Source organism: Mirounga leonina, unplaced genomic scaffold, assembly GCF_011800145.1.
Source record: "Mirounga leonina isolate KUSES-001 unplaced genomic scaffold, KU_Mleo_1.0 Mir_53, whole genome shotgun sequence".
Taxonomy (NCBI): Eukaryota; Metazoa; Chordata; class Mammalia; order Carnivora; family Phocidae; genus Mirounga; species Mirounga leonina.
The window spans coordinates 103,446,771-103,472,087 of record NW_023270807.1 but is presented as its reverse complement, the minus strand read 5'-3'; the positions used below and the strand labels follow the sequence as shown (position 1 = coordinate 103,472,087).

Here is a 25,317-nt window from a genome sequence, read left to right as displayed (position 1 = left end):
GCGCTCAGGATTAAATCCCCGTTTGAGGTATAGATTTTGGATATGTGTGTACATGGTGATACATGCAGCCATAGTAGTGTATATGGTCCCCTACAGAGAGTATTGGAATGAGAAGAGATTAGGTTTGTGTTTGGAAGTCCGGGGAACACTGACATTTAAGAAACAGGCAAAAGAAGAGGACCTCGTGAAAGCAAGCAAGGAATAGTTGGAGGAGAAAGGGAGCAGTGGGAATATGTCAAAAAAGCAAGAAATGAGGTATTTCTAGAGGGAGGCCTTGAGCTTTAGTATCAGTAACTAGAGTTCAGTCGAGTGAGGACCAAAAAAGGTAGATGGGACTTAGCAACATGAAACTCATTGGGGTTCATGTAACTACAGCTTCTGTGGAACAGTGGGCATAGAAATGAATGAGGGGAGGAAATAGAAGCAAATGGTGAATATAAGTTGTTTTCTTTCTAACACAGTTATGGAAATTTATACCAAAAATACTTTAGCCTAACATAGGTTATGTTTTTTAATTGAGGTGAAATTCACATAAGATTATCCACTTTTTTTTTTTTTTTTTTAAAGAGGGAGTGGAAGGAGGGGCAGAGGGAGAGGGAGAGAGATAATCTTAAGCAGGGGCATGCTGGGCATGGAGCCTGACACAGGGCTTGATCTCACAACCCTGAGATCATGACCTGAGCCGAAATCAAGAGTTGGATGCTCAACTGACTGAGCCACCCGGGCACCCCAAGATTGTTCATTTTAAAGTGAGCAATCTTGTGGCATTTGGTACACTCACAATGTTGTGCAACCACCACCTCTGTCTAGTTCCAAACAGTTTCAACATACCAAAAGGAAAACCCATACCCATTAAACAGTTTCTCTCTAGTCCCCACTTTCTCCAACCCCTGGCAACTACTCATCTGTGTTTTGTCTCTGTGGATTTATCTATTCTGGATAGATCACATAAATGGAATCGTATAATGTGTAATGTTTTGTGTCTGGCTTCTTTCACTTTGCTTAATGCTATTGAGGTTTATCCACATTGTAGCATGTATCAGCACTTCATTTGGTTTTATGGCTGAATATTCCATTGTACGGATATGCTACAATTTGTTTATCTATTCCCCTGTTGATGGGACTGTTTCTACCTTTTGGCTATTGTGAGTAATATTTCTGTGGACATGCACAGTCATATATTTATTTGAGGACCTGCTTTTGCTTCTTCTGGGTATATATCTAGGAGTAGACTTGCCAGAGCCTAACAGTTTTTCAAAACTATACTTTTATAAATGCTGATGAGAATCCATGGGAAGCATTGTGCATTATAGAAAAAGTTGATTTACACCGTCTATGTTCTTTAAGTACTTTACATTCTTTTTGAGATAGATTGGTGAAATGATGAGTAAACAGTTCATCAAGAAATAGATGAGTTGAATGAAAAAATATATATACATCATTTTTAAAGAAGGAAGTTCCCTTTAGAGTTGAGTTTTAAGCCTTATAAGAAAAAAGTATTTCAAATGAAGAGTGTGGATAGATTAATTCATACAGGAGAGGGAAGATGGGACAGGCATAGGTTTGAATGCTTCATTTTAATTTTTCTGAAGAAAGAGTAGGGGTTGCACTCTGGTTGGCAATAGGGAAAGAGTTGGCCGTCCCTGAGCTGTGTCATGTTACTTCTCATGGAAAGATTCTGGAGGACTTAGCAGGAGAATATTAATGTCGCTCATAAAATATGTATCTGGATAAGTCCTATGCTGATTCAGGGAGGTATCTTTTGATTCTCTATCATTTCATTATATGATCTCTATTCAATGTATATGGTCTCTATAAACTTACTGCTAGGATTGACTCATTTATTCATATCTATTGTATGTATTTTTCTCAGGCAGAGAAGGCTGATGGATTTGTCAACCTGCCCGATTTCACTGTGGAGAGAGCATCTGAATGCAAGAAAAAGCAGTGAGTTGTTTTCCACAAAACTCTGAGCCAGAATAACATCGCTTCATAATTTTAGTTTCTCGAGTGATATGGTAACTTGGAAGTTAGTGAAGGTAACACCCAAATGTCTGAGAATTTTGAACTTTATGGGTTGGCATCCTAAACAACAGCGTAAGCTTTTAACCTCTTGTTTTCTGGAATTTCATTTTGTGGAACAGATGGATTATAAAACCCCATGGAGCCTTGGCATGGCATATTTTTGACAACCGTGTCTGAGATGGAACGAAAAACAAGCTCCCATCCACGAGTGGCTGGGATCAGATGTCAAGATATTTTCTTGGTGAAGAGGATGACTAGTTCAATAGGACTCCCCAGAGCTGCAGATGTGATAGCAAAACCAGTTTCTTTTTCTTAGTTTATAACATTATTATCCTTGAAATAGAATTCTCTGAGAGATCTTGGACTTTGGGATTATACCCTGATATAATTTAAGTCCAAAAGATTTGAGAACAGACAGGAACCAAAAAAAGTCATCAGCGTATGGTCCCCATTTTACTGAGAAGGGAGTAGCCTAAAGAGTCTGAGCTTGCCTAGAACTTGCAGGAGAGCCTCGCTGGTCAGCCAGCTGTATTCCCATTCACCTGCTCTTGCTGTGATAGCATCCAGCCACATTTGGAAGATGTGCCCTCTTCACCTTTTTCTTGTTGTTGTTGTTCTTCTACCTCTGACATCTTTTTCCGTTTTATCAGAAAGACATTTATTTCCCTACTGACCTATGTTACCAATAGTGGCAATTGACTAGATTTTTCTAAGAAAATGAGTAAATGGTATTAGTTTTAAGTCTCTGTCACTCTAGTGTTGCTGCATGTATCCAGTGATACATAAGCTTGTGTTGATTTTCATGGTTTTGACCAAACTGGTTATTTACCAAAATGCTGGCCTATGCTGCAGGACTTCTGGTCTAATGATAAAGGGGAAACATTTCAGTGTTTGCTAATTTTCAGTGTTTTCTACTTTTCTTTTAAACTGACAATAAATAATTTTTCCTCTACTCATAGGGGGAGGCTTGGATATAATTTTTGATGTGTTGTCACACTGTGGAAATTCTATACTTGATTATTTTCCTACACATAACATTCTTGTATGTATTTGATTGAATTTGAATAAATATTTTGCTTTATGGATCTGAGTATTTAAGGGACACCTCTAAGACCGTAAACTTTAATTTATTGTCTCTTTCTAGCAAAGCAGTGAGCAAATGAAAATACAAGAATATGCCCATATGTTTTAAATAGAAACTATCGACCAGCCAAGACTCAGTCCTTTTCTGGATGTCTCAACATGATAAGTTAATTCTTTGCTCTCTACATGAAGTAGAGATTAGGCAATGGGTATTTAATGTAACTAAATTATTTTTTGTAAATTTACAAAGAAAGCAGGTGAATTTACCACACATATATGATTTACTTTCAAACCCATTGACAACAACACTAATTTCTAATTTTTAATGTGTCTGTGTTTTTCCCCCTTCAAGTGCTTTTAAGATCAGCCATCCACAGATCAAGATCTTTTATTTTGCAGCTGAGAATGCACAGGAAATGAGTGTGTAAGTAGAGAAAATTGCTAAATCTAATCTTTTTGGGAATAGATTACTTTGGTCAGGTGTTTGAATTTTAAGCATATGTTCGTATCAATTCTTGTTAAAGCATTCTTGCTTTCTTCTTCACTGTTTGGAAGCATTTTGGAGAACTACATATATCAAAATGGCTATTTTAGGAAGAAGTAATAAGATTCTTCCGAGGGAACCACTAAGTTGAGAAAGGAAAGAATAGAAGTCATTATAAGAAAATGTTACAGCGAGAATCAGCATCACAGGGAGAAAGGCCTGAAAGTACTGTGACCAATCTCACAGCTTTTAGACTTCTACATGAAAAATATCTGTAGGATTTCTTATGTGCTGTGTAATTATCATGATGATCCCTGTGTTTATCATTAATCCATGTTCTATCCTGAAAATTTTGCAAAACGTCCTTGCTCAGAGTATATCTCACATAAAATTTTATATCCCTAACTCCATTTCCTGTTTTTTTTTTTTTTTCTGTTTAAATAAATGGAATAAATGCATAGAACACTACCTGTCCCACTCCATCCCCTGCTGGTTTAGATTATAGTGTGATCACAATGGCTCTTAATTGAATGAGGCTATATATATATATTTCAGGTGCTTGAGACATCAGAGGACCTTCTATTTAACTTAAGCCCTATTCCCAGATTTCTCAGTGTTCCTCATTACCTTCACATAACTAATAAAAATGTGTCAGTGGAGGGTGCCTGGGTGGCTCAGTTGGTTAAGCGACTGCCTTCGGCTCAGGTCATGATCCTGGAGTCCCTGGATCGAGTCCCGTATCGGGCTCCCTGCTCGGCAGGGAGTCTGCTTCGTCCTCTGACCCTATCCCCTCTCATGTGTTCTCTCTCTCAAATAAATAAATAAATAAAATCTTTAAAAAAAAATGTGTCAGTGGAATACCTACTAGGTGCCCCACTGTGGCAGATCCTGGGCAATAGAAATAAAATACTTTTATTTACTTAAATGAAGAGAGGAGTTGTTTCTACCCTCTTTCTGATTTTAGCTTTCTCCCCTTGGCTTTCTCAAGCGCCTGAGAAAAAGAAGAGCAGATGCCCCCAGAGAAGATAAAAGGCTTCCCAAAACTCTTTTATTTCTCTTTTTATTTGTGTTGGTAACTAAATCCTATTGATTAGCAAGCCGTTGGTATGTCGGTGGTGTGTGAAAGGCTTAACATTTTACCCAGCAGTGCTTGGAGTCCCGCCATAGTGAGGGTCAGGCTGGAGCTGAGCCACCGATTAATCCCTGGTGGTTCTTTCTGGCATTCTCTGGTGGTGGTATTAAACACCAAAGTGGAATTTCTTCGGGCCTCCAAGTTAACTTCTCTCTTCTCCCACAAGATGATGCAGATGACATTTAAAGATTTGTTCTCAGTGGCACCTGAAGACCTCCCTTTCTTCCTGAGGTGGCCAGTTTAAGCCAGTAAATAACGTGTCTGGGTATTTCTTTATGAGATGCAGAGAATCTGGGAAGGAGGGACTGGCGTGTCGAGAGATGCGTCCTGTTTTAGAAGTTCACTTCCTTGGGAAACTGCATTTTTGGGTAGTGACATTTCTCTCAGGGACGATGAAGGGAAAGGTAATTACGTTTAATAGAAATGCTGTGTGTTCTGCAGGGACTCTCAATTTACAAGTACAGGGGTAAGTAATTAAGGGTAATGGAAGAGTTGCTGTCTAAACAAAGACTGGTTGGTAGCTGCCTTTCTCAGACCGCGTTTGTGGGAAGAACCTTCTTGTTTTGTATATCAATTTCTTAACACTTGTGCTCCTCCAACACATCGAGTTAATATACAACAAACTCCCAAGAAACATCTGTCATCTTCTTTTATGTAAATATAAGTCTTTTTGTGCATCCATCTATTTAGCCACAAATAGAAATTTTTCTACTGCCTTAATGTTTTTTTAAAAAAGTTCTTAGCAAAAGGGGTACTCTAAGCCAGTGGATTCCAGGAAGGAAATAGTCAAACAAGATTCTAAACAATCACGTTTTCCACAGCAAGTAACTAATGGTGGCAATTAAAAGGATATGAGTTTTAGGTAAGAGCTGGGAGGAATGATTTCTTTATTGTCAATACTCTTTCGTTTTGCTATATTTCTGTATTTCCGTGTTCCGGAAAGGAACTTAGAAATGCCTTTTCTTGTTTCAAGCATTCTCAGTTCAAAAATATTTTTTGTCTTGATATGTTAAAAAATTTGTCTATTTTACTTTTAGATGTTTTTTTGGGGGGAAGGGTCAATATACAGTTAGGAAATCAGGTATAAACTAAGAATAGTTTTATTTTGGTATTTTAAAAGTGAACTGTTAAATTCACTGTGCTTTGTCTGATCAGTTTTTAAAACTGTACATTAAAATGTATCTTTTAGTTTAATGACACACAAAATATATTCTTGTAAAAGATCCTATAATACAGAAGTAGGTAAAGTAAAAACCTTTTTATCCACCCAACTTCACCCTCCAATTCAACTTCTCTCTTTAGGATTAACTACTTTTTTTAAAAGTTTTTATTTATTTATTTGAGAAAGAGAGAGAGAGAGAACACAAGCACGGGGAGGGGCAGAGAGAGAGGGAGGAGCAGACCCCCCTACTGAGCAGGGAGCCAGACATGGGGCTCGATCCCAGGACCCCAGGATCATGACCTGGGCTGAAGGCATACATTTAACCGACTGAGCCACCCAGGCGTCCCAAGATTAACTACTTTTTTTTTAAACATTTTTTTTTTTTAAAGATTTTATTTATTTATTTGAGAGAGAGAGAGCACATGAGAAGGGGGAGGATCAGAGGGAGAAGCAGACTCCCGCTGAGCAGGGAGCCCGATGCAGGACTCGATCCTGGGACTCCAGGATCGTGACCTGAGCCGAAGGCAGTTGCTTAACCAACTGAGCCACCCAGGCGCCCAAGATTAACTACTTTTAACAGTATGATTGACATTCATCCTTTTTGATGGTTTTCATTGCATATCGATTCATGCACATACACAAATACATAGTTTTAAAAGTACATTGAATCAGGCCAATCATATTGTTCTGTACTTGCTTTTTTCACTTAACAGTATGTTAGGATTTTCCCAGGCCATCAGAAGGCTTCCTATCCCAGTCTTTTTATTAGCTTCGTAATAACATTGATTGTACTGATGAAATTAGTGGTATACTTTATCCATTTTCCTGTTAATGGATGATTATATCGTATCAGTGTTTTTATCTTTTTGCCATTGCAAATCTTATTGAATTAACATTCTTCCACATTTATTTGTGGTTTGTAGGATAGACATTTATAATTGGGGTGGATACTTAAATTTAGACTAGTATCATCAAATTGCCTTTTTTAAAATTGGCTGTATCAATTTTGATGTTCAACTAAGCAAAGGATGAGAATGTTTCCTCCTAAATCCTAGAAATCAGTGGTATTTTAGGTTTTGCCAATCTAGTGGTGAATATTTTCCTGTGTTTGTATATGCATTTCCCAAAATACTATGGAGGCTGATAAATTTTTTCTATTTTTTTATAAGCCATTTATATATATTTTTTTGTGATTTCCTGTTTTGTTTGTTTGTTTTTGGGTTGTTTATTATTCTATCGGGTCTTGATGAACACTTTCTGGTTCCTATGGTGGGATCTGGGCCCATGTATTGGTCTGGTTTTAAGTGGCTATTAAGGAGCTCATATTTGTCATGATGCTAAAGGGGCTTCTTAAAATACCTTTTTAAAAAAAAAGATTTTATTTATTGTTTATTATTTATTATTTATTTATGATGCAGTTGTCATAATTCTGTAGTTGGTCTAAACATTTCCAGAAACAGCATAAGTTTGTGGTGTTGAAACCTAAAACCACTTATTTATTTATTTAGAGAGAGTGTGCAAGTGGGGGAAGGGGCAGAGGGCCAGGGAGGAGGGGAAAGAGAGAGAGAGAGGAGCAGACTCCCTGCTGAGCATGGAGCCCCTGAGATCATGACCTGAGCTGAAATCAAGAGTTGGACGCTCAACGGACTGAGCCACACAGGCACCCCTGAGGGGATTCTTAAATGAGGCTGAAGCTCATCTTTCTTCTTGTAGAGAGCCCTATTTGTTTTTAAAAATGAAATTTATGTATTTCCTGTCAATAAAAAATAAATATGGCAAGACCATGGCAGGTTGAGGGTTGGGTAAGGATTCCTAATTTGTTGACAGTTGAAGACTTGGGAATACGCGATAATTATGTGGTAGGGGAGCAGTGTGCTGGATAGTTCACGAGGCAATACAGGACTAGAAGAAATGGAGAGCATAACTGAGTTAATAAGTGCATAGCATTCTTATTTTATTGGTATTGGTTGACTTAGGCCACTATTGAATGCACTGGTTTCTCAAAAAAAAAAAAAAAGTGAACATATAATATGGAATACTTTTTAAAAATATAGAAAATTGGAAAGAAGTGGGAAATAAATCAGATTATTACCACCCCAAAAATAATATTTTCCCCTTTAAATAAAAGGTTATATAGCTAGGAACATATGAAATAGATGCATTTTGTGTCTTTTATGAATTTGTATGATGAAATATGTTCCTGACTAACCCCTTGAGAAGGAACTCCAATGGCCTTAGGTCATGAGGCAAGTTTGAGTTCCTTAAGGTGTGTCTAGTTCTATTTTTATCATTGATGTTTAGTTGAAAATCATTGCCAATAAGATAGTAAATTGATAAGAAGATAGGACACTGTCATTTTTTACCTAACATAAAATTCTTCAAGGAATTAAACATTTCCCCTGTCAAACTCTGAGATCTTCTATTGATTAATATAAAAATCCTGTCTTAAAAATGGATCATCTTCTCTTTATTTTTTTTGTAAAATAAAATTACATTTTAAGAATTATAGAGATGGGACGTTAATGTTAAGTAAGGTTACTAAATTCAATGATAGAGGTTTGATTGCTAAAAATTTGCTAAAAATTTGAAATGCACAACTACAAAAATATACTTGTTCATATATTTAGAATATTTAATGTAGTTGCCCACCTTAGCAAGCTGGATAATGGACCACCTTGTTTCTTGTCTTACAAAGAATATCCCAAGGAAGGAAAGTATTGTGAAACAAGTGGTTTTAGGTTTCGATACCACAAACTTACACTGTTTCTGGAAAAGTTTAGACCAACTATAGAATTATGACAATTGCATTATAAAGTCTGGCACAAGACCTTACTTCAGGGTCTAGGGGAAGTTGGATAGGAGATGATCAATCTCTTTAGCTAAGCATTTATTTTCTATTTGAATTTTAGGTGGTTAAACAAGCTTGGGATAGCTATAATCCATCATGATTCTGCTACGAAGGATGAAGGTATGTTCTATTTTAAATTTCTGAAAATTTAGCAAGAATATTAGGATGAGAAAGGATGGAAATACAATGTCAAGTTCTATGCATAGTCTTGTCTAATGAAACATACTTTGGCATTTAAGATTATCTGGAAATATGTAGAAGCAGACATATTCACACAGACTCACCAACATGGAATAGAGCTTCCCATGCTGGCTAAGAATGCTTTTTACACTTCACCCACACACTAGCAGCTGTAGGCTTCACTGACATCTCAAACAACTGCCAGTGTAAATGTTTTATTGTCCCACTCACTGAATTCTTACTCAGAGATATGATCTCGTCATGATCTAGACAGGTAACTTTCATCCCACCGTTTCCTCTCTGATATTTTAATATTTCCACCAGGTGTATGCTGAGGCTAATTACTCTAAGTTTGTGCTCGGAAACTGAATGTCAAATTGGGACACAGGCCATATTTTTAGCTCAGTCTGTAGTTCTCTGGGTTCAAAAGCTACAGGAGTCAAAATCTTCTTAAAGTTGCAATTACTCCTAAATATTGAGAAGAAGAAGGCTTTAGGTTCGGGGTCACAAAGTTGATACTATTTCTGAAGTACACAGGCCATATAAAACTTGGGAATTGGAAGGTGGGGAGTTACATCTTTTGATAGCAAAAATTGTAAAAGCTGAAATTGAGAAATAGAAAAGTGAAATCAGTGTCCTGACCATCTCCTTGGTCCTCTTTGCTGCAACATCAATACCCATTGTATATTTGAAGTGCATTTATAGATTGTGAGGAAAAAAATCACTATACAAAAATCTTCTCCCTATCCTGGTATTTAAAGCCTTCCATGATATGGCCTTAAGCAAACTTTCAGTTTCATTTTTTTTTTTTTAACCACATCCCTTAGGGGACTCTGTATAATTGGCTCAGCCTGCACCCTCGACTTGGTCCTCTCATTACTCTGTGCGCGCTGTTGATTGTTTACTTATCCTGCCATTTCCAGCTCCTCATGGCTCCTATGATCAAAATTAATCACTACTGATTTTATGATCCCTTAGTATATGATTCACACCTCTTTTGAGGAATGATTTTATTTTCCCTGAGGTATGGTTAGTCCTTTTCCTAAGTATTAGACACTCAAGAGGGCGGAAACCCTAATATGGCTATCATTTTTTTTCTGCTCCTATGTAATGCCCTTGCACCAGGTAGCTCAGTAGATGAGTCCTTTCTGAATCGGATTGGAATTGCAATAGCCAGATGGAGCAAAACCTCTGCTCATGCATTATGGAATGAGTGATGACAGGGTTGAAACATTAAGCATTTTCATTTTTGTATAGAATGCTACAGTGAGAGTGAACAGGAGGACCCCGAAATAGCTGTGGAGACACCACCCCCTCCTTACTCTGCAGAGACTTTCTCTCCTTTGGTACGTACTGACCTCAGTAGTCTTTTGGTCATGATCAAGTGCATGGACATCGTTCCTTCCAGTGGCATAGAATCTACTTTGGCCGATAAATTTTTTAGAACGGGCTAAATTAAGGTACCTGCCGAGGAGCAAGTGCAGTTCTCAGATTTTGAGTCTTCTCCATGGCAACCCCCTGGTATGACAAACTTGGTGTATTTGTGAGTGACCCACAGATGTATCATGCTGACAGGACTTATGGTAATGCAGAGGGCTTCTAGGTGGTAGGCCAGGGCTTGCAGAGATTTGTTTTATAATGTTTATTTATACTCTACTGGTCTTCAGAAAGAATTGAAAGTGCTTGTCCTGGGCGCAGGCATTATAATGATGCCAAATGAACATAAAGGGGATGAAGGCAATAGATGAAGAGAAAATTAGAGTCTGAAAGGTATCAGGAAGCCAGGAGTGGGGTTACAGCATTCAATCTGCACGTGGAATAATTCTTCTGTATATTCACTAGAGAGAAGTCCAAGTTTAATATCAGCTTTGGAAGCATCCAGCATAAGTTCAGGTTATCAATGGATGTTAAGACTGTGGCATGTTGCTTTGTATTTAGATGCTTGTTGGCATTATAGTGATGTCCCCTAGAAGGATTCAAGCAAGAATTTTCGGGAAAGCTTATTTATGGTTCTTCTACCTACCATGTGCCAGGACTTATGTAGGTGCTTTAAATATATAACCATTTACTGCCCCCGTCCCCAAATAACCCTGAAAACTAGTATTATTTAATCTGCATTTCACTGATTACCAATGAGCATCTCTTCGTATTTATTGGCCGTTTGGATTTTGTTTTGTCTAATGTCTGTTAAGTCTTTAGCACATTTTTAGCTGTCTTACTATTACTATTTTGTATTTATAAAGTTTCTTTATTCTATCCGTTAGCTCTATGTCAGGTAAAAGTGAGGCGCATTTCCTTTTCTGTTTCATGGCTTTTACTTTTTTAGACGGTTTCATGGTTTCTTTTTGTAGACAGTTGTTCTTGGTTTCAATGTGGCAGATTCATCCATCACTTCTGTTGTGGTTAGTGCCTTTGTTTCTGATTTTAAAAATTGTTTTCTATAGCTAGGTCATGGGAAGGTAGATATGGCTGTCCTCATTTCATGATTTAGGAAACTGAAGTTCAGAGGTAGAATGGGCTGGCTACTCATGCAGTGAACGGGGCACCTCAGAAGGGAACCCAGTGTGTCTCACTCTATTGTACGTGTTCTTTCCACCCCACTACAGTCCTTGTCCATCCACGGACCCAAGTGATGAGAGGTTCTGATAGGTTACAGCAGCTCCATCACCTACTGAACCTCCTGTGCCAGAATTTTCTATTTGTGTGATGAAGTTTGCACCTTTATTTCTGTTTTGCCAGTTTCTGGATTTAGGGTATTAAATAGCATTTAAGTGATGACCTCTATTATTGTCACCTGTCAGTGGAGAATTGTGGTCCCTTTTCTAGTTTACTTAGCTAGCAACCAACACCAGAAATAAATATTTGTTGACTGAGTATTTTTATCAAAATCTCTATGCAATAGGACTAGTCTGTTAAATTAAGCAACATATAAATAAAATTAAACTTTGAATATAGTAAAATTTAGACTGTTTTTTGAACTAGACTTACAATATATCCTATCTGAATATATTCATAACTTGCCCTTAATGTAGACTTTCTTCTCTTTTAAAATCAGTTTCTGAATTTAGAAAAGACAAATAGACATGCATTGGTTTAATAGAGAAGCATATATTTTTGTTTAGTTTCTCTGTTTCTGTTTCTCTTTGTCTCTGTCTCTCTTCCCTCTCTCTCTTTCTGTTTCTGTCTCTCTGTCTCCATCTCTGTCTATCTCTGTCTTTTCTTCTTTTCTGTTTCTCCTATTTTAACCTGTGACACACAGTGATTTGGTCAGTCCTCCATCCTTCTCTTCCTGAAATTCTCTCTCCCTCCTACTGTTCCCCCCGGCCCCCCGCCATGACTCTTAGATGATTTATTTTAGTTCTAAAATACTGTGATTTTTAGTTTTCTAGGGGCAACTACTGTCACAGGTTACTAAGAGCATTGTCAGGTATCTAGAACTCTACTTGAAAGTAACAGCAACCAAATTGTCTTTTTAGATGAGGGATCATGGCTCAATTGCATTATACCATGACAGTGTTTCCTGATGTTACAGTAGAAGCTCATGGAATGCTTGTTTCAAAACAAACAAACAAAGGGATGCATATGAGACCAGTAAGTTAGGTCATCGAAGTAGGAGGATTCTTTAAAAATTTCTGAGTCATTAATCAAATGTTATTTTTTTAAAGTTCTAAGTTGAGCATTTTTCTGGAAGGCCACTAAGGCTATTTTTTTTTTCTGAAGAAATATATTGGAAATAGATACATGTTGAACAGTTAGGTTTTATTTTCCTTAGAAACAGAATATGTTCCTCCTGCTCACATATTGTCCAGGCAGATTTTGTTTTTGTTTCCTCTTGTTTCTTAAAAACAGACATGCAAGGCACTTGGTTAAAATAACATTTAAGCTTTTTATTGAAACAGATGATAATTGAAGAACTCATGGTGACTTTTTTTTTTTTTTTTTTAAGATTTTTATTTATTTATTCATGAGAGACAGAGAGAGAGGCAGAGGGAGAAGCAGGCTCCCAAGGAGCAGAGAGCCCGATGCGGGACTCGATCCCAGGACCCTGGGATCATGACCTGAGCCGAAGGCAGACGCTTAACCATCTGAGCCACCCAGGCGCCCTCATGGTGACTTTTATCCAGAGAATGAATCAACTTATTGTTTTGGCTCAACCTGGCATGGGCTAGCTATGACTGAGCTATATAAACCTAGGTGCAAATTTTTTTCTCTAAGTTCTTGCTTTAAAAAAATATTTGGGGGAGCCTTCTCCCTCTCCATCTGCCCCTGCTTGTGTTCCCTCTCTCACTGTGTCTCTCTCTGTCAAATAAATAAATAAAACCTTTAAAAAATTTTTTTTGGGTCATGAACTTTCATTTTGGAGTGATGACTCAAAAATATAAAACAATGCTAGTCTAGAAAATTATCTCCCCAAAATTAGAGTCTGGAATTAAAAATGCAATTCAATGTCCAGTCATTCTAATGGCTGCAAACTGTAAGACTTCAGCAGCAGACCAGTTTGGACCTCTGCTTCTCGTGGGTGGCATCACCTTCCATGAGAGAATAAAGAACGCTTCAGGGTCTTGCCTGAGGGAACAAGAGGTTTCTGTTTATGTTGCTTCTTCTTGGGAAGACTTCACAGGCTGGAGAGTGGAAAGGACATCCATTGATTCACAGAGAAATTAGAAATGGGGACCTTTTTTCAGGTTTACTAAAAAGGCTTAAAATAGATGGGACCCTGTAGATTTCACTTGGGAAGTTTCTCTGTAGAAATCAGTATCTAGGATTCCTTGAAATCCGTGATTCCTTGAAACCCACAAAAGAGCAAAAAAGGATCTGACTTCATTCACCTTTCAAACTCAGTAAGTTCCAAAGTGATTTAAGAGCTTAACCATCATTAAAAATTGGTTACACATGTTTGTTCTCTAAGTTTAATTATGAACAAGCATTGTCTGGTACCTCGATCTATGTTTATATATTTATTCATTTAACTAATTTTGTTGAGAGCCATTGTTCTAAATATTTGGGACACATGAGTAAATAAAGACAATGATTTATTTCTTCATGGAGTCAAACTTTTAGTTGAGAGAGACTATAATATAGTCTCTATAATATAATATGTAATTATATTTATATAAGTATATATTATAATATATAATTATAATTATATAATATAATATAGTCTCTGTAATATAATAAATAATCAATATACTAAGTAAATTATCTGCTACGTAGTAGAAATAGAATACGGTGAATATGGGGAGATGGGGTGCTGGGGGTGGGACTGGGACTGTGAACAGAGTAGCCAGGAGAGGCCTGAGTGAGAGGTCTGAGCAAAACTTTTGAAAAGTGGTGTGAGAGACAGTCAGGTGGATGTTTGGGAAGCAAAGGGAACAGTTAGAGACAAGATCTCCTTGGTGTATAGGTAGCAGTGCAAGGAGATCAGCGTGGCTGAAGCAGGGTGAGTTAAGATGAGAATAGCAGGAAATGATCTTGGAGGGTAGTGATGGCCATACCATGTAGAGCCCCAGGGCCCCACAAGGACTTTGATATTTTGAGTTACTTAGGGAGCCTTTGGGAGTTTTGAGCAGAGGAGTGATGTGATCAGTTTCCCTCTTAAAAGGACCCCTCAGGCTACTGTGTGGGAGAGACCCTCGGAGGTGGGAGGGGGGTAGGATAGAAGCAAAGAAATCAAAGGGAGGGTTGCAGTGATCTGGTGTGGGAGATGGTGGTGATGCAGGTCAGAGCATAACTGAAAAATGGAATGGGCAGATTTTTGAACTTGGTTGGAAGGTAGACCACCCAGTGTGTGGATCAGATAGGAGAGAAACTGAGAAGATAAGTACTTATAAACCACAGCTTCAGACAGCTCCTGTACATTATCTTAACGTGGTCGTCCTCATATTTTGATGCTTTTTAAAAGTACAATTCCTTTTATATCTAAATGATGAAAAATATCATCTAAAGCCAACCAAAGGAGCCGTAAATAAAAATAAACACTGTAGACCATGGCCCCTTGGCCAGTGGCAGAGGAGGAAGTAAAAAATGAAACACAGAAAGGGGTAAAATCAGTTTTAGAAATTCATTTTTTTTCTTTTCTTTTTTTTTTTTTTTAAGATTTTATTTATTTATTTGACAGAGAGAGACACAGCGAGAGAGGGAACACAAGCAGGGGGAGTGGGAGAGGGAGAAGCAGGCTCCCTGTAGAGCAGGGAGCCCGATGCGGGACTCGATCCCAGGACCCTGGGATCATGACCTGAGCTGAAGGCAGTCGCTTAACCAACTGAGCCACCCAGGCGCCCGGTTTTAGAAATTCAAATTAATTTTGGTAGGACGACTCTCACACAGCTGCTTACTAAAGTCACTTGATCTTTTGATATGTGTACCATATAACAGAAATGCTCACAAGTGAGATAATTTTATGAAAAATTATCAGTCACTACAAATACAAGCTAGGTAAAGGTAGAAAGAAAATTCATCCTTGCAGGAATTGTCGCAAGCTCTATGGTTGAACATTTAACTGATTTCAAGACTACTTCTTCTTTTTTATTTTTAAGATTTATTTTTTTGAGAGAGAGAGAGAGGGAGAATGAGTTCCCTAGTGGGGGGAGGAGCAGAGGGAGAGGGAGAGAAGCAGAGTCCCTGCTGAGCATGGAGCCCGATGCAGGGTTCAATCTCACAGCCCTGAGATAGTCTGAGCCGAAATCAGGAGTTGGCTGCTTGTCCGACTGAGCCACTCAGGTGTGCCTGATTTCAAGACTTCTAAAATTAGCATTTACATCTTTGTCCTTTGCTTCAGCAGTTTATTTCAGACTCCTCCTCAGGCAGTCCATCACAAGGCATGGGGCTGCCCCCAACCCCTCATGCCTTCCATTCCCGTTCCCACTGCCGCTGTCCCAGTTGGGGCCTACAATCGCTCTTGCCCAAGTCATAGAAACAGCAGGTATTTTTCTTTCTCTGTCTCTAATATCTCTCTCCTCTTAAAAAACCACGTTCAGATTTGTCATCCCAAAGCTCAGTTCTGATGGTATTGATTGACCTGCACAAAACCTTCCAGTGACTCCTCGTTGCTTATCAAATTACTTCTCGACTTGGTGTGGTATTTAAGGCCCTTGGGTTTACTTCCAGCTGTCATTACGTTCTTGTTGCTGATTTCTCCTTTCTCAGCAGCCCAGTAAACTGCCTGCTGTCTCCCCAAAGCTTTCCAGACTTTTCTGCTCTTGCACTTGCATTGATAAAGTTTCTCCACTGTGGGAGCCGCGTGCTCCCACCCTTGTTCCGCCATCTCCGGGTTAAATGTGACTTCCCTCACTAAAGCTTCCCTGGTCCTCTAAATCAGGATAATCCTGCCCTCTTCTGAACTCTTCTGAACTCTTTATGTTTCTATTTTTGTGGGGTGGGGTGGGGGGAACATTTTTCATATTATCATTTGCCTTGAATTACAGATTTTGTGTTTCTGGTTTATTTCTCTGGTTATTCAATTCTTTTTTTTTTTTTTTTTTAAGATTTATTTATTTATTTTGGAGAGAGAGCACACATGCAAGCAAGGAGAGAGGCAGAGGGAGAGGGAGAGAGAGAATCTCAAACAGATTGCCCTCTGAGTGTGGAGCCCGATGAGGGCCTCGATCCCAGGACCCTGAGATCATGACCTGAGCTGAAACCAACAGTCAGCCACCCAGGCGCCCCTCTAATTATTAAATTCGTAAAGTCAGAGGCAGTGTCCAATATCTTTTTTCTTACCCACAACATTTATGACTGTGCCTACCACAATTTGAAATGAAATAAATCTTTATTTAATGGACTGGTAAATGGGCAAGTGGGTAATTGTAACTTCATCCACGTTTTCTGCTGATTTCTTGCTCCAATGTTATTTCCCCATGTAAATTAGAACATAGCTACTTTACATTTGTCTAGTACTTTCACGTGGCTTTGAGGAAGATGATTTCATTTTACTTTGACAAAAGTTCTGCATTTTACAAACGAGGAAGTCAAAGAGAAATAAATATAACTATCACAAATATCCTTTGCAAGCTTAGCTTCACCTTTTACTAAGAATATTCTTTCATGTTATCCCATTTGCTCCTCTTGATAAATATGAGTCAGTCAGGCAGGCAGCTAATACTTTTTTTGTGTATCAACCATGTGCCAGGTCCTGTTGCAGATAAGAGAATGCTGAATTGAAATAGATAGTATCTTTTCCCCAGAGCAGGCTAAGTTCTAAGTTGAGGAAGAGGCACAATAAATTTGTAATTCAAACAAATAGTCTCAAGTGCTGATAAATGCTGTGAAGAAGATAAACAGGGGTAATGTGCTAGGAAGTGGCTGTGGTTGAGGGTGGGGAGGATCTTCTTTGTGACGGTCAGGGAAGAGGCTGCTGATACTTGAATTGACACCAAAATGGCGAGAAGGAAGCGCCACCCAGAAATCCACAGAGAGAACGTTTCTGGCAGAAAGAACCTGTGCTCAAGGGATGGAAAGAAGGCCGCTGTGACTGGAAAGGAGAGGGAGGGGGAGGTGGAGGGAGATGTAGCTGGCGGGGCAGATAGGGGTCCACGTAGACCTTCTCAGCTATAATGAGGACTGTGGCTATTTTTCTACTTGTGATGGGCAGTTATTAGAGGATTTTCAGCAGGGCAATATTGTGATCTATTTTATGTTTTAGAAATACTCTAGGGGCGCCTGGGTGGCTCAGTCTGTTAAGGGTGTGCCTTCGGCTCAGGTCATGATCCCAGGGTCCTGAGATCGAGTCCCACATCGGGCTCCCTGCTGAGAGGGGAATCTGCTTCTCCCTCTCTCTTTGCTCCTCCCCCTTGCTCGTGCTTGCCCCCGCTCCCTCTCTCTCTCTCTCTCTCTCAAATAAATAAATAAAATCTTAAAAAAGGAGGAAGACCTGTAGTTATTGTTTGGAAGATGGACTAGGGTAGGGAGGGGATGGGTAATTGTGGCAGGAAGAAGTCAAAGGAATAGGACTTAGAGCTAAAGTGACTTCTTCAAGGTCACTTGGATACAAGGGATTGGAGGGAGGAGCAGATCCTCTGCCACCTCATTGCCCAGGGTCATGCAGAAGGCTGGGTCAGATGGGGGTGTGTGCTCTATAAGGTATCTGGGTTTTTAGAGGAATGCATCTACTAGCATATGGTAGAAATATAGACATTACTTCCTAGGGTTTAGCAGCAATTGACTGGTTTGAATGTGGTCAATAAAAGAGAAGAAAAGCCATATGGGTACGTTCCTTTTTTTTTTTTTTTCTCGTTTTGTTTTGTATGTTTAGTCTTAAGTTATTCCTGTATTTTCTTTTTCTTTTTTTTAAAATATGCCTTGACCAATGTTGCTTAACATTTATATGCTGATTCACTTCTTCCTAATTCCAGAATGTTGGTGGCTATCTTAAACTGTTTTTCCCTATGTCAAATTTGTGTTTTTGAACAATTCAAAGAAAAAGATTTTAGAGCTAATCATTTGAACTAAGCTTCTTTGATAAATACAAATATCTTATGTAAGTGTTGAATCACTAAATTCTACACCTGAAACTAATGTTACACTGTATGTTAATTAATTGGAATTCAAATAAAAAAATATACATTAAATGGGAAAAAGTGTATTCACTTTGGCAGCACATATATGAAAATTGGAATGATACAGAGAAGATTAGCATGGCCCCTGCACAAGGATGACACCCAAATCCGTGAAGAAAATGGGAAAAAGCAATATTGATTTTTTAACTTAATCATATAGTCTCTTCATTAAAACTTAGATCTTTAAGATGTCTTTAAATTTTCTCATTAAAAAGTAAAATCTTTAAAACCCAAATATTCTGAAATGAATGAACCACCATGCAATTATTAACCTCTAATAGATAAAATAATAATTTTGTTTGCGATCATGAGAACATTTTGTGGGAGTATTTGCATTATAATCAGTGAGAGTCACTCCTAGATCCTGGGGTTGGGATAAATCATTTGTAGCAATTCTACAAAGAATTTTGGGGCGTTCCTCCATAAAAGACTGAACTACTCTGGGCTGTTTTTCTTCTAGACCATTTGGTATTGGCATTAATTTATTACCAGCTATACGTCAGGTACAGATGTAAAAAAATAGACAGGCAAAAATAATAGTTAAAAACAGCCTGTTCTCAAGTGGCTCATCAAAAAAAAGGTGAACAAGTCTGTCAGCAGTTATAGTATTAATTGACAAATAAAGTGATATTCCACCTGCTAGGATAGAAGGAAGCCTGGGAACACCACGCGGAGGTACCCACCTGGCCTTGAGCCCACTGCCGGCTTCCTGGAGGAGGTGGTCCTTGAACTGATACAGAGGGATGGGCTTGTCCCTCCCTTCTGCAGTCCAGGAGAGACTGTCACTTCTTTCTACCTTCATTAGATTTGCAGCGAGACGTTTTGTGAGTATATTACATGGATGGTTCATAGAAGGCACTGAGCTAAATGTTCTCTCTCTGACTGTGGCTATTGGTAGCTACACAGTGGTGGAAATAATGACTTGTGATTTAGCACCACAGTATCTATAAAGAGTGTTTCCATATTCAGCCCTCTGAGATGGCACTCCAAGATCACTTTGATTCCTGTTTTGCTAATCTCTCTTCTAATAGAAGCTCCCTCTGGCCTGATACACATCATCTTTTTTCTCATTTTCTCTTTCCATCTCTCTAGTTCTTCCTTGTTTTTTCTTGCTCACTTTTTCCATTTAAAAATCAAATTTCTAAATGTTACACAGCACAAGAGTAGAGACGATGGATTGGAAACATTTGAGTTGTGTTTGAGTGGTACCTCCAAAGGGAATATACTTCACAGAAATTTCTGATGCTCAATGAAAATGTCTTTCCTTGGCCCATTAAGCAGAGTTTTGAGGTCCAAAAAGGCTTATGGGAAAAGTGCTGCAGCAGCTATGTGGACAGGCTTTTGCTCAAATAGCCCATTTTGCTAATCAAATTACAGAAATATCAACAGGAGCAACAGGAAAACCTTGTACTTGGTCTCTTTTCGGAAAAGGAATCTGGCCCCACCAAAGCCAAGTTTTACTAAAATAGCTAACAATGGGGGAACGTGTCAGGACTACGTCTGAACGGTATTTTTGTTGATATTTATTTCGTAGATCATTCTGATGACTGGTAAATAAGGCTTAGCATTTATTTGGACAGCTTGGGGGCTGTGTGTTATCTCCTCTGGATAACTAAGGTTTTATTTAGTGAATTACAGATCCTTAATCTCTTAGTTGTTAAATGATCTGAATGATTTAAGGCAACTGATTTGTAAGCCACTGACACATTCCTGAATGGAAAGTTTTCATGTCTGTACAAATATACTATTAATAAGGTGTATGTGATGAGCTAGTATCTTAAGTGGATATTTTATTTTATTTTTTATTTTTTTTAAAGATTTTTATTTCAGAGAGAGAGAGAGGGAGAGAGAGAGCACAAGCAGGGGGAGCAGGAGAGAGAAAAGCAAGCTCCCCACTGAGCAGGGAGCTCGATGCAGGGCTTGATCCCAGGGCCCCAGGATCATGACCTGAGCTGAAGGCAGACGCTTAACCGACTGAGCCACCCAGCTGTCTCAGTCTAAGCCAGATATCCTTAACTGGATATCTTAATGTCATGTTCCTAAAAAATGGATTTACTGATTATTTGACAATGCATGTCTAGTATTCAGCAAATTGAGCATACATTGGGTAAATACTGGCTTTTCCCATCAGAACTCAGAGTTTAGAACCTGCAAAATTCTTGGGAACATACTGGATGGAAACAAAATCAACCATTCTGAGTTAGTTGCAATGATTCTGAGGCTTTTGGGAGAAAATCCTAGTTTGCTCTTTGGCTTCTTCCCACTAACAATTTCCTTACTACCACTTCTTTGGAGTTTTGAATGCTTGAAATTGATGAACCTGAGCCATAAAATGCCTTTTCTGTCTCATCTGCCATTGGAGATATAAGGTGACCCAGAGAGCACTGTTGTCTCTGTTGTCTAGATTTTTGGATTTTATTGACAAATAAAATTAAAAATGAAGGAACAACATATAGTTGCCAAATTTTTATTTTGCTACATAGGACATTAAAAAATACTTTAAAAAGACAAAAACTAACATCTATCACCATTTTCCAAAAAAAGGAATATATTTTATCATCAAAATGAAACAAGGATAAAATCTTGGAATAAATGAAGTCCTTTCTGAGAGAGGGTGATTGGTGATGTTGCACTGATGTTTTGTCCATGGGGAGATGAACATTTTGCCAAGAACTCTTATTCACTCTTGCATTGTATGTTAGGAACAGCTTTCAGAAGATCCTGTATCATCAACCTACTACTCATAGTCTGGGTGCAATTTTTGGTTTCTCTTTAATGAATTAAGAGCTTGCAAATGGATTCTTTTTTGGTCAAAGTTTATTAAAGGTTTTATTTTTTATTTTTTTTAAAGATTTTATTTATTTATTTGATAGAGAGAGCGAGAGAGCACAAGCAGGAGGAACAGTAGAGGGAGAGGGAGAAAGAAGCAGGCTCCCCGCTGAGCAGGGAGCCCGATGCGGGGCTCGATCCCAGGACCCTGGGATCGTGACCTGAGCCCAAGGCAGACGCTTAACCATCTGAGCCACCCAGGCGCCCAAAGTTTATAAAAGTTTTAAGTTATTAAAGAGCTAATGAGCTAACATGATTTCACCTATGTAGTTATGAGCTATTGGTAGATGTGTGCTAAGGAATATGTAAATGATATTGGAGAACTTAAATATATGTACTTTGTGCACATCTGTAGTCTCCACTCAGTTAATATTTTGCTTCCCGTCCGGCTTCAGCTTTTGTTTTCTTTCTCTTAATTACCTTTCTCAAGAGTTTTTGCTCAATCAGTGAGAATTCAGTAATCAATTACAATCTCTTTTTTTGCTCAAAGTATCCTTTAGTATTTCAAAGAATCCCCCAAAGGGGCATTTTACATTTCTAGGGAGCATTGAAGAATAGGGTAAATCATGTTATGGAGATCTTTCAGATCCTAAAACAGAGAATTTAAAGTTATACAAATTGGTTTTGGACAATGGCATCATAGTTCTTGTCATGTGAATATAAATATCATACATTTTTCTTCTGATTCTTTAGACTAGTTTAGGTTTCTTTAGTATCTTCTTTAATAAGACATTACAGCACACAACTGAGTCCCCAGCATGTCAGTTAAACATGGGGACGTAGATCCATAAGAAGTAGAATGGAATTTAAATTTAAATATAATCTTAACTGCATCTCTTGTGGCAACTAATGGAAATACGGAATACAAACAGGCCAATTCTCTCTCAGTGTATTTTATCAAGTCTTCGTAACAGTTTTATAATGAACTTTCCTGTGATATGTTAAAGAATCTTCAAATTAAATAATGAGGAAGCTTAAGAATTATTACTTTCCCCTTATAGCAAATTTAACTCAAGCAGAATAAAAAGGGATTGTACTAATAATCCTCACATGAAGTGTGAGAATTAAGGTCTTATGCAAGGGCCAAGGCAGCTATTCCCCCATCACTGAGATACAAAGTTAAATATGGTGTCTTCAGCTGTTTGGAAAAAAAGGGTTAAATACAAGAACAAAACGCTTTTATTCTGAATTACAGTTGGTAAAACAAATGAAAAAAAAAATGAACCCAAAACTTGTGAATGGTTTTAAAAATGATTTGTTACTAATAATTTGTTTCTGAAACATTGGTGTACCTTCATGGAAAATGGAAAGTAGAGAATGCCAGTTTAATCATGATTTATTTTATTCTTTTTTTGGTTTTATTTGTGAAACAGGCTGCACAGCAGGCATCTCTCTCTTCACCCAAATCCTGTTCTTCCTCTTCCTCGGAAAGTACAATAAAGACACACAGCAGTTTGGCCTCCTTATCTAGAGAGAGACAGTCCTGGATCGACATGGTGAATAGTTCCGCCGCTGCTGACGATGAGGGACAGTCTGTGACATTTGCTGTGCATGTTCACTCACCTGCACCCTCAGAGGCAAACAGTTGCAGGGCTCTGGACAACAGCTTTGCCACATCAGAAAGTGGATTTTTGAACTCTCTGTCTAGTGATGACACTTCTTCACTGAATAGCAACCTGGACCATCTTATTGTCCCAGACAAGCCCACTGGATCAAAGATGGCAGACAGAGGTAAACCAAAAAGTTATTTACTCTTTTCTAGAGAATGAATATTTGTTCATGGATATAGAACTCTTAATTTGTTAAGAGAATGTTGAAAGGCATGGATGGTGATTCAATAATTAAACAATCAGGTGGGGCTAAGCCCAAGGGCTGCTTCGGTAGGGGAGTTTGTATGTGGAAGACTCCAGCTTCGAGACCATTAATTACCCATGTAAGTGTCACTGGCCACATGCTTATAGTGATGAGACATGTAATTTTCCACCGATCTGAGGAAAAGCTTGACTCCCTTTTGGTCCCATCCTATGTCCTGGAGCTTGTGGTGATTAGATCAAGGTTTTGTAGATTGATATCTTGCGGTCCCAAACAAACGGAGAGCAACCACCTTCCCTGGGCCACAACCACAGAAAACGTCTGGCTCCTCGTTAGTTGGCTCCTGAAGGTGTCTGTGGTTAACGGGGAAGACAGACAATTTGCATGCACTTTGGAAGGCAGCACCAGAACTTTTAAACACAAAGGAAGCAGTGTATGCTTTTGAAAACAACAACAACAAAATATTTTAAATCTTAGCAAAGGAAACAGTTAATGGAGTATGGAAATTAATAATGTGAACTTTCTTAATACTCTGTGATAATTGGTCTTTATCTTTTGTTCAGACCAACTTTTTTTTTATTATTAGTTTTCAGTCATGATGTGTCTTTTTGGATGGTCTGTACCTTATTTACTCAGCTGTAAAAACAAGCTTACCTGATATAAGATACCGAGCAACAAGAGAATGCTGAGTTTGGTTTGTATTTTTTCAGTGTACTTTTGAAAGAAAGTTGACGGGTGAAATTCTCACGATACCTTGCCAGAGTGGCCCAAGGACACAGACGACTTCTGTCCCCTCTCCCCTAGCCTAATCGGAAAGTTTATTTAAGTCCTCAAATTTTCAGATATACCTTATTAATTTAATATTTGGTATCAGGGTAATTTAAGTCAAGGATCATGACTGTAGTCCCAGTTGTGTGTGTGTATACAGTATTTTGAACTATGCAAAATTGAGTGCTCAGGCTGGGAACTCATTCTCTAAGTCACCACGATCGTCACCACTCCTTGTGGCCTTACCTGAAGATGCTTCACACAGTTGAGTTACCTGCCTGGCAACTGATGGCATTTTTGTTTAATACCTCTACTTTACATTTAAAAGAGTGGAGTGAAAAATGTCATTGGTGAAATAACCTATGTCTAGAGGTGAAGGAGGTGGAATAGGGAGGAGAGTGGGAACAGCACCAGTGAGGAATACAGGGGGCCACAGGGGGCCTCTGATGGGTGGAAAACAGGAGACGTGAGCTGGCCTCAGGTTTGAGAGGTGCTGTCACATAGAAGAACTGTTGGGCGTAATCTCTGTCTCCTTGGAAGTACAAAACTAATGCAGATGGTAAAGCTAGAAGCGCAAGCAAAAAGGAGGTAGTTTTAGATTCAGCATAAGAAACTTCTTTTAACATTGAAAATGGTTCAAAATTGAATGGGTTTCTTGGAAAATAATGCATTTCTTGTCCCTGGAGGTGTTTCTTCATTCTGAGACAATCGTTTTCATTGAGTATTAATTGCATATTGCATATTGATCACAATCTTTATTCTTCTTTAAAAATATTTCGTTTATTTATTTATTTTATTTTAGAGTGAAAGAGAGAGAGACAGAAACAGAGAGAGAGCACGAGCAGGGGGAGGGGGAGGGGCAGATGCAGAGGGAGAGGGAGGACTTGGTGCTGAGCGTGGAGCACAACCTGGGGCTTGATGCAGGGCTCCATCTCACCACTCTGAGATCATGACCTGAGCCAAAACCAAAGTGGCAGACGCTCAACGTGCTGAGCCACCCAGGTGCCCCACAATCTTTGTTCTTACAAAGACATACTGAAGAGAGCACTTAAGTATCTTGAGCTGGACCGCCTCTATCTTGGTACTTGGAAGAGCCTTCCAGATACATGGCTGCTTGAACTAAAAATCATGGAAAGTACCACATCTATAATTTTCCTGTAAAAACCTCTTGCTTTAATCATTGGGCCATAAGTAGAACTAAAAAATGTCATGTGCAAGCGCACACACACACTACCCCAGGATGAGGACGGCTTTAAAAGCAAAACAGAGAATAAAATTCCATTTGCATTCTTTCCCGAGAGATGACCCTGCAGATGGAGTTTTTCTTTAGGATGAATAAGCTGCGAGTCATGGGAATATGTATGTACCTCTTGTCCATGTCCACATGTCATTCTGGGGATGCATGAGCTACAGAGCTGGCTGGGGACCAACGTCTCTTTC

General features: G+C 38.6%; 1 protein-coding gene and 1 pseudogene across 4 annotated transcripts in view; both read left to right on the top strand.

Moving 5' to 3' along the window:
• The window catches only part of IPCEF1 (interaction protein for cytohesin exchange factors 1), a 183,616-nt gene that overhangs the window by 129,721 nt on the left and 28,578 nt on the right, over positions 1–25,317 (top strand). For all 4 annotated transcript variants that reach the window (XM_034991069.1, XM_034991070.1, XM_034991068.1 and 1 more), the window contains 5 exons: positions 1,874–1,947; positions 3,461–3,532; positions 8,796–8,854; positions 10,172–10,260; positions 22,671–23,028. In XM_034991069.1, the coding sequence (XP_034846960.1) occupies positions 1,874–1,947; positions 3,461–3,532; positions 8,796–8,854; positions 10,172–10,260; positions 22,671–23,028 (652 nt within the window). The remainder of the gene's footprint in view (positions 1–1,873; positions 1,948–3,460; positions 3,533–8,795; positions 8,855–10,171; positions 10,261–22,670; positions 23,029–25,317) is intronic.
• On the top strand, positions 18,492–18,612 carry LOC118001670 (annotated as a pseudogene).